We start from the raw sequence: 8,668 nt of genomic DNA, 5'->3' as shown, positions 1-8,668 counted from the left end.
ACACACACGAAGCCGTCGAAGAAGAGGAACCACCTATTCCAGAACGTCTTCCTTTCCCTGATGAAGACGACAAAACCTTCCCGCAGGAAAGTATTTTACGCGGTCTAAGAGGGCGCAAGGTACTTTTAAAAGACTTGTGCACCAAGGTGTCAGCGGCGAGGCGTCTCAACTTCAAATACATGTGAATGTGTAGCAAGAAATGAAACAATTGAACTAGCGAAGTAATTCCACGCGTTGTGCAGCTCAACATCATGTGCTTATCTATTGGGTTATGCCAACACCGTGCGGGCTGTGTTGCTGGCACTACAGATATGTTCATCTTCTCTTTAAGACACTATAGACACCTTTGCATTATCAGAGCTCTTCTGGTGCGCGGAACGGAGCCGCCCCGTTCGTCAAGATCCCCCACTGCACCACGCCGAAGCTGCACATATCTGTCTCCCGGTTGAACCGGCATTCGTTCGGGTTCTTCATGATCTCAGGAGCGTTTCACCGCCACGTGCCTGCGAAAGTCGTCATTACCTCGGACGCTGCGTTGTCTACGATGACGACGCTCTCTGCGATCGACTGCAACGACTGGAGCGACTGCGCTCCTGAGAACTTGCGCGAGTTGTGCTGCTTCTTCACGGTGAAGCCCGTGGCGATTCGAGCGATGCCGAAGTCTGCGATCTTGGCGGTCATGTCGGTGGTCACGAGGATGTTGGGCGCCTTGAGGTCTCGATGCAGGTAGGTCGGCTCGCGGCTGTGCAATAAGGCCAGTCCCTTGGCTGCCTCGAACGCGAGCCGCACCTTCGTGTGCCACTCAATCAGGTTGGCACGCAACACATCTCGAAGGGGTCCCCGCGAGCAGTGTTCACTAGACATACAAGAGGTTAGCACGATACATACATCGCTTTCAGCTGATACAGCAGCACGTACTTGACGAGGCACAAGCTGCCCTTGTATGTGTCCATCTTAAAGAACAACGTGATGTTCGGGTGCCGCAGCTGAGCACCGAGCACCGCCGCTCCACCAAGAGCGTCATGTAGAGCTTGACCCCCCCCATGCAGCTTGGAAGCGTAGACACTTTAGCGCGACAGTGATCCCCAGCCACTGTGCCTTCTACACCATTGCACTGGAGCCTTCTCCGATCTTCACGGCGAGGCTCTGTGTTACCATTCCGGCGATGAAATCTCCAGCCAGCAGTCCGCCCCTGATCCCAAGCACGCTGCCGGAAGCGAGGCCAATATAAGCCGTGCTGCCGGGCATCGCGGCTCCATCTGTCAGCACTTCAGGCGATCCGTCGACAGATGACGACGTGGTGTCGTCGTCGACGACATTGATCTCCTGCGGGGGCTGTACCGTCGTCTCCGTCGTCGTACAGTAGCAATTGCAGCTCAGAATCGTGCCGTAGAGCAGCGCGCTGGCAATGAGCAGCAGGTAGTTCGTCGTCTCCGCCACGGCCCCCACGGTCCTGAGGACGAACACGAGCGTGAAGGGAAGCGTGAACACTGCCGCGCACACGTAGCAACCCGTGCACCTGCGGATGACGTTGCGGCCCTGCACGGACGCGTTGAGCATTGAACGCTTAATGCCGCGCAAGTTGACGAGGATGATGAGCGGCGGCGTGGCCTGCATCACCAGCACCAGCGCCGCCGTGACCTTGTATGCCGCGGACGCGTCGTCGCGCAGTGTGGGCAGCACGGCGTGCATGCAGCCGTAGACGAGCGAGGCTAACCCCGATAGCAGCAGACTGCGCCGCACATGCAGCGTCTCCAGATTGCCCAGCCGCATGAGCAGCGACAGGTTGGCGATCCAGTACCCGGACATGAAGAAGCAGAAGCGCGCGAGCAGCGTCAGCAGCAGGCCCGCGGGGTCGTAGCGGCTTTCGGAGGCGTCCTGCTCTTCCTGCCAGTAGCGCGTGAAGTACGAGGCGCGGCGGAGCTGCTTGAGTGCCTCGAGCAAGTCAAGTCAGCGAGCGCGATGCCGCTCAGACGCATGTCGGCCATGCGGCGCTTGACGCGGGAACGTGGCCGAGTGCAGCAGCAGATACAGCACGCTCACGGTGGCTGCGCCTAGCAAAACCTAACCGTCTTGATAACTGCAGACTCAAGCCGGTCGTCACCTCCAGTGCGCGCTACTTCGTCGGAAACTCCGCTCGATACATCGACGGAGATATCGGTTAGGCGCATACGGCGTTCTGAAGCACACCTGGGAAAGAGGCTTCTAATCGAGCATCCATAGTAATCCATCTGGAGAGACTACACTAATTCATATTCAATTATTGGGTTTTCTGAGTAAAATAAAAATGTACTTTATTTTTATTTTATTTTATTTTTTTGAATAAAAATCCTTCGATATTTTTACTGCCAACACTGTTCTGTGCGCATATTTTCACCACGCAGTTTCTGGATCACCAGCAACAACTGCGTTCATCATCACGTCTGAATTCCAGTGAACCACATGACTACCAACAGTACTTAGCTCCATCTTTTTGGTCTTAGTTTCGCCATCATTAGCCATTACTTTTCTCTTCTTTAGGATCTTGCCGTCTCTTCCTTTATAACTAGCATCATTAATCAGTAGAATATGGAGTACTGGTAAATTTCCTGCGCTTACTACGTATTTGACTACTTCGCCAGCCACTTCCAGACCCGAGAAATGAGCGAACAACCACTTGACTATGGCTAAATTTTTACTGCGTGTAGTATCTCCAAGTGATCTGGTAAACTGGTCGCGAAAATAGTACGGATCGGATCATATATACTCGTGACGAGACCATGTCGATGGCCGATTGGCTGCAGACATGCAGCTCGATTCCCAGATCCAATCCAAAAGCTTGGTGGAGCCGAAAGTGTTAGAATGTGCAATCGGCAGTGTCAAATATCAAGTCTGAGGGGGCAACGACTGGGGGCACTTAATAGTGCAGTGGTCTAACGGTGCGACAGTCTACAGGTATGTAGATAATTTTAAGTTCGAGCCCCGGTGGCGCCTCCCTTTTTCAACAGAAAAAACACGCTTGGTTGAGTGATATACATGGCAGTGGTCTTAAAGAGCTGGTGATTAGACCTAAACGTGCTGCAGCACCCCTGATTCTCACTGACCTCGCAGCACCGCAGTAACGATCTCTAACGACATCATTTTCAAGGTAAATTTAGTTTTTTTTACAAACGTTAATTGCTCAATTTAGCTAAGTTCTAAGTTTTGCTTTTTTAAAAAAGAGGAAATTGCCCCAATATCTTGGGGACAAATACTCAGATTTTAAAGCTGACGGCAGCATGGGAAAGCTCCTGACACGGACTACGTACTCAAGGTTTTATAGGGCACCACGGTTTGATTGTAAGAAGTCTCAGCTGAGACCAAAAAAAGTCATCAGATGTGGGTAAAAATTGGCCATCCTAGGATGAAATGACAGTGTGCGGACCACATCAAGTAAATTTCCGTTGTCTACTGCATTTCATGTGGGACAGAGAATTACTGCCTCTGTCCAATCAACCAGACACGGACAAGGAGACCTTCCAGTAGTACGCCGTTTAATGCGTAGTCTTCATCATTGCTGTATAAAAGTCGCCGTATGACTTGAGAAATGCCATGTCCGGATAGATTATCCAGCCCTCTTTTTTTCGACTCAACATCTTGAAAAGACTTTCAAAAGTTTCTCCTTCCTTCAACCAACGTGCGAATTGCGCTACCTGCAATTCTTCGGCAATTTTTTTCGTTTCTGGGAACTTCTTTCCCTCTTGAAGTAGTAACCCAAGGTTTACATCATCGTAGTAATGAGATAGCGTCGCGAGGAGTGTTGCTTCCTTTCGGGGGTTTGCCAAATTAAACACCTTCAAATAGCTGGCAAAAGCTCTCAGCTTTGGGTCACTTAGAACCGCCTTGTTCGGTTTGTCAAGCATGAGTAACTTGAAGACATCGTCGGGCGATTTCTTCTTTGACGACCATAGCTTGTTCTGTTGACTCTGCAATTTCGTCGCAATACTTTCCGTACTTGACACTTTCTTCGCTGCTTCGATCATCTCTGAAAGGGTCGCTTCATTGTATCGCTTTGCCAGCAACGAGAACAGCGAGACTGCTTCGTTAGGATTGTTCCTGTTGAATTCATCGACGTATGAAGTCCAGGTAGTGAACCGCGACCTCTTGAAAAGCTTGGACCCTGTTTTGTCCAGTTTTAGCAACTTGAACACATCATCGCCCGATTTTCCAGTATCCATCCAAACCCGCCTCTGCTGAGCCTGCAACAGGATGGCGAGACCTTCAGTGTTCGAGACTTTCTTGGCCGACGCGATCATTTTAGCCAGCGAGTACGGTGTGTACTGCGCCATCAACTTCGACAAGACGATCTCCTCGGGGTTCTGCTTTTCGACCTTGGTCACATAGACCACCCAAGTTATAAACTTCGGGTCTTCAAATATCTTTTTTCCTGCCGTATTCAGCTCTAGTGTCTTGAAAATATCGTCCGTAGTTTTCCGTTTGAGCAGCCATGTCTGAATTTTTGCGCCTTGAGCTAGTTTTGAAGTTCCCGACTTTAAGATACTCGCGATTTTTTCTGTCCAACGATGAGCAATAATTCTCTCTTCACTCTTTGCGTTTGTACGCACTTGTACCATTGTTTGGTTGAATCGAAAGCTGTGAGCCGAAGGAATGGGCCTTGGTTGGGTAATCTGAGCATCCGTGTTTGCCGACGTCACACCAATACTTACAATAAGCGCGACTGTAGCGAGTAATACAAAGCTGTTAAATCGCACCAGAGTGCTCTCGGACTTCTTGAATATGTTGTTCATGTCGGGAGCGGTACAACGTCAAATGCGAAATGCGTACTTCGCACTGCGAGGACAAGTACATGGCGGTAGACTTAGAGCATCATCGTTGATCAGTACCTGCGTCTTTACTACCGCCTTTTCGGATAGGCCTGATAGATTAATACCCTTCTCTATGTACTGTCACTCTGTATGTCCGCAGCGAACCTATAAAAATAAGACCACACTGGAACGATTGTTAGAAAGCAAACCAAGTCTTGAACGATATGATATTAGTACCGAGACAGATAACCCTTTGACCCTTTCACTTAAACCAAAATTGAATAAAACAAAACAGTTTCGTAAGCTAAGCCTGATCCACGCTCTGGCGTGCGCCTACAACTACTTGAATCTACATTCTAACGCCTGATTAAGATAACTTATTGACTAACCACAACGCAACTTCTCATGAAAAATAGCTTCCAATTTGATAATAATGTCAAGCGACAGTGAAATATTGAGAATTAGGACCTGTTCACACTTTTAGATAATATGAACAATTCCAGTAAAAAATGATGATGAAGTACTCTTGTTTCCATGGAAAACTCTTCCCTATAAACAGCCGGGATACAACACATCCTGGTCGCTGGCAGTTCAACTTGAAATTTCAAGAAAAGAAGAGACATCGTTCTCCCTGTGAACTGACATTTTTTTTTACGAGTAGTAGTTTTGGTGTAACAGTTATCGTTATTGAGAATACACTAACCCGCTATGTACAACAGTATTCTACATATTATCATTATAATATTTCTATAGAGTGTATGCATTAGCAAAAATTACCGGTCGAGCTTTTAAATGGCTCGTAAGTCGCTCTTAATTACTTGTGTATCTTCATAAGAATAGCCACATGATTTAATAGTTAAACTGAACAGTATCCTGCATGCAGCTGTTACATGTTATAGAAGGGTTTTGTGCCAGAGGAAGGTAGTCGTTTGTTATGATGGCAGCTCAAATATGCTGAACCCGTAATCTTAAACCAGCATAATCAGCCACTTTTAAGTGATTCCTTTTTAGCCTCGATGGAGACTTTTAAAAAGCCAACAAATCAACAATTAGAGTCCATTACAGTTTTTTTAGAGAGTCGCACTCAAAAAGCAGAGCTGGGCTCCTGCTACTGTTGCAACGCGCAGGCAGCTACGACAGACGCCCCAATTACCGTAAAAACTGCTATCAAGAACTATACAACCGAGAGCGGTAAGTTAATCATCAAGACGGGTGACATCTGTCGACTTAGGTTGTTCGTCGTTTGCGTGTTGGTAGCACGGCCAACCACAAAGAGACACAATTTGCGCTGGCATACGTCAACCTACCGCAACTGACAATATCCTACACTCTGCCTGCCAGTAAGAGCTCCATGGTCGCAGACAATCTGAGCAGGACTCATACGACAATATCAGATAACTCCACCGCTGAAAATGCACAGCGATCGCACCGTATTCTCTCTTTCAAACCGAAATGAAGATTACAATTTCTCTGGGTGCTCGTATGTGTAAGCAGTTTAGCTTCATTCTGTTCATCTTGGGCGGGGAAATGAGCAAAGACTACCCCGACAGAGTCGCTATCCACTGAGTCACTGATCCAAATTTAACAAGTACGAACTGAATCCGACAACAGAGAGCGGGATTATTGATGGAATGCACTTCGATGGTGTTCAAATCAGTATCACTCTACGATTCGGTCTATGTTGTTAATAGTAGGGTGCCATGCTACTGAGTATGTCGGTCCAAGGATGACGTTACATGTAGAATTGTAAACATGATTATGTTAAATAATGATGACGGTGCATCCTTAGGTTCTTTAAAAACATACGAAGCGAGTCTACACAGCATTCCCGCTCTAGTTTTGTGAATTAGTTGTGTGTAGGTTTGAGCGGTTATGGTGGAAGCACTTTTCGACTCACACACACACAAAGTAATCTCTAAGACTACTGCCAATGAGGTCCATCTACCTTGGACTGCTCCTATAGTTTTCATGGTATGTATCGACAGAGTTGTGACAACAAACGTGATGACTATTCACTGGCCACCTGCAGACGATTATTGCGACACCCCTAGCAGGTCGTTAAGGAGTACCGAAAACATTAAAAGGGGCAAGAGGGGCTACCGAGATGATATCAAGCCTGGTTAAATCGGGTACATCCAAAATCGCCGGGGTCGTGACATCGAGAGCCCATTTGGCGAGTGCAGATGGTGTGTACGCCCTGAACAAGATTAAACTGGGCGAGACAGCGCTGGATGCTCTGGAAAGTCCAAACCTGAAAAAGCTGGCCGAGTACATTTCTGAATACAATTCGAGGCATCTGGGCAAGACTATCTCGTTGCTTAGAGTTCTTACGACTCGGTATGCTGACGATGCTGTGGCGAAAGCCCTCGTAACTGCGATGGGGCGCACCAACACGGCTGAATTGGCGACAAAACTGCAAAAGCAGCAGATGAATGGTTGGCTGGACAGCCAGAAGTCCTTTGATTATGTTATGGGAAAACTGAAGATTGCTGACGACTGGAACCTAACTATGTCGAGTCGGAGCTTGGACGCGTTGGACGAATATATCAAGCTATTCAACGTTCGATACCCACTAGCTAAAACCGATATCACGACGGAACTTGCAAATCGTTTCGGTGGCGAAGCCAAATTCGCCCGTTTAGTTGCAATTGCTTTGCAAGTGCCACAGTCAAGACGAGTGTACGTCAAAGCGGAAAAATTCCAAAATGCTCTGTTTAAGCAGTGGAAGGATCGCAATTTAGACCCTATGGGTGTTCTAGTCCAAGTCGTCAATGTGAAGGAGACTAAGGTGGTTTCTGCTAGTTCTGCCTTGAAAAATGTTCTCGAGCGTTACAAGAGAGTGGCCCCGTCGAATGTATTTTTGTAAATCCACGTCATTCCTAGTTGGTACTAAAAGTGCGAAAACGATAGCAGTATTCGTTTTCGCTAGGACCTTTATCTGAATGGGTTCAAGAGACGATTAGACTCGGAGGAGACGTAGCACAAACATTGAAAACAATGTTGGTCTGAATAATGCAAAATGCATATTGCATTATGTTTAGTTAAATTTTTATTTCGGGTAATAGAATTGGGTAATAGAATCCATTTACTTACAACTACGACTTGTGCTATCTTCTGTAGCAGAGGATGATGGTTAGTGGAGCTGACTTGGTAGCGTATGATCCATTGTCGGCTTGTCCTCATGTCCCACGGCAATTCCTAAATTAGAGACTGCCTTCACCAGCACAAGTCATGGTGTAAGTCGTCATTGGCAAATTATTTATCACAGCAAATGGCTCGATATAATGGTCTATAGACAACTACTTTTTCTAATCATGAGTACCCACGAGATCCTGCCTTGCGCCATAAATTCGAATTAGATGATGTCCTTCCGCTTAACTAAAGCTACGAGCTATTAAGAATCCAGAACGAGATAATTGTGATCTTAGTAGGGGGAAAGTTGCATGACCATTCGAAAAATTGGATAGGCCAAAAGCTGACATGCTTCTTAGAATAAAGAAGTTATATTTACCAATTTCCAACTCATGAATACCAGCACATGGTGTGTCGAGTTATCATGCCAATAATCCCTAATACTGAGGCGCATGTCTCCAAGATGTTTGACCCCAGATCTCCTCATGATTCTGGTGCTTTATCTGCTGAGTTAGCCACTACTCGGCCATGTTGCCGTCATCCGATCCGCCATCGGGCTGCTGATATGCGCCCAAAAATTAACACGGACACAGTTACAGACAGGAGGTCAAGTTTTTGCTGCTAACACATCTAACTACCGAAATATCCTCATCAAACTGCAGATGGACTGCAGCTTACGTCAGCTGGCACACGTTCTATCGCCTAGAACAAGATAAAAATTGTACAGTACGCATTCGCCATCACAGCCCCCC

General features: G+C 47.1%; 4 protein-coding genes across 4 annotated transcripts; 1 reads left to right on the top strand and 3 right to left on the bottom strand.

The window, feature by feature from the left end:
* Window positions 1–354: 354 nt before the first annotated feature.
* PPTG_23340 (hypothetical protein) lies at window positions 355–953 on the bottom strand (the record flags this gene model as incomplete). The annotated part of the gene is made up of 3 exons (XM_008909950.1): window positions 355–477; window positions 523–856; window positions 889–953. 3 exons carry the CDS (start codon window positions 951–953, stop codon window positions 355–357), a joined length of 522 nt encoding a protein of 173 aa, XP_008908198.1.
* A 148-nt stretch (window positions 954–1,101) lies between these two features.
* Window positions 1,102–1,809, bottom strand: PPTG_23339 (hypothetical protein; the record flags this gene model as incomplete). Its single annotated transcript, XM_008909949.1, has 1 exon — window positions 1,102–1,809. One exon carries the CDS (start codon window positions 1,807–1,809, stop codon window positions 1,102–1,104), a length of 708 nt encoding a protein of 235 aa, XP_008908197.1.
* Window positions 1,810–3,512: 1,703 nt separating this feature from the next.
* PPTG_12749 (hypothetical protein) lies at window positions 3,513–4,766 on the bottom strand (the record flags this gene model as incomplete). The annotated part of the gene is made up of 1 exon (XM_008909948.1): window positions 3,513–4,766. The coding sequence occupies one exon, from the start codon at window positions 4,764–4,766 to the stop codon at window positions 3,513–3,515; it is 1,254 nt and encodes a 417-aa protein (XP_008908196.1).
* Window positions 4,767–6,888: 2,122 nt separating this feature from the next.
* On the top strand, window positions 6,889–7,650 carry PPTG_12748 (hypothetical protein; the record flags this gene model as incomplete). Its single annotated transcript, XM_008909947.1, has 1 exon — window positions 6,889–7,650. The coding sequence occupies one exon, from the start codon at window positions 6,889–6,891 to the stop codon at window positions 7,648–7,650; it is 762 nt and encodes a 253-aa protein (XP_008908195.1).
* Window positions 7,651–8,668: the final 1,018 nt, after the last annotated feature.

The sequence above is a fragment of the Phytophthora parasitica genome (genome assembly GCF_000247585.1).
Source record: "Phytophthora parasitica INRA-310 unplaced genomic scaffold supercont2.35, whole genome shotgun sequence".
Taxonomy (NCBI): Eukaryota; Oomycota; class Peronosporomycetes; order Peronosporales; family Peronosporaceae; genus Phytophthora; species Phytophthora nicotianae.
Note: the sequence above shows the minus strand (reverse complement) of the source record. Positions and strands in the feature narration are given on the sequence as shown.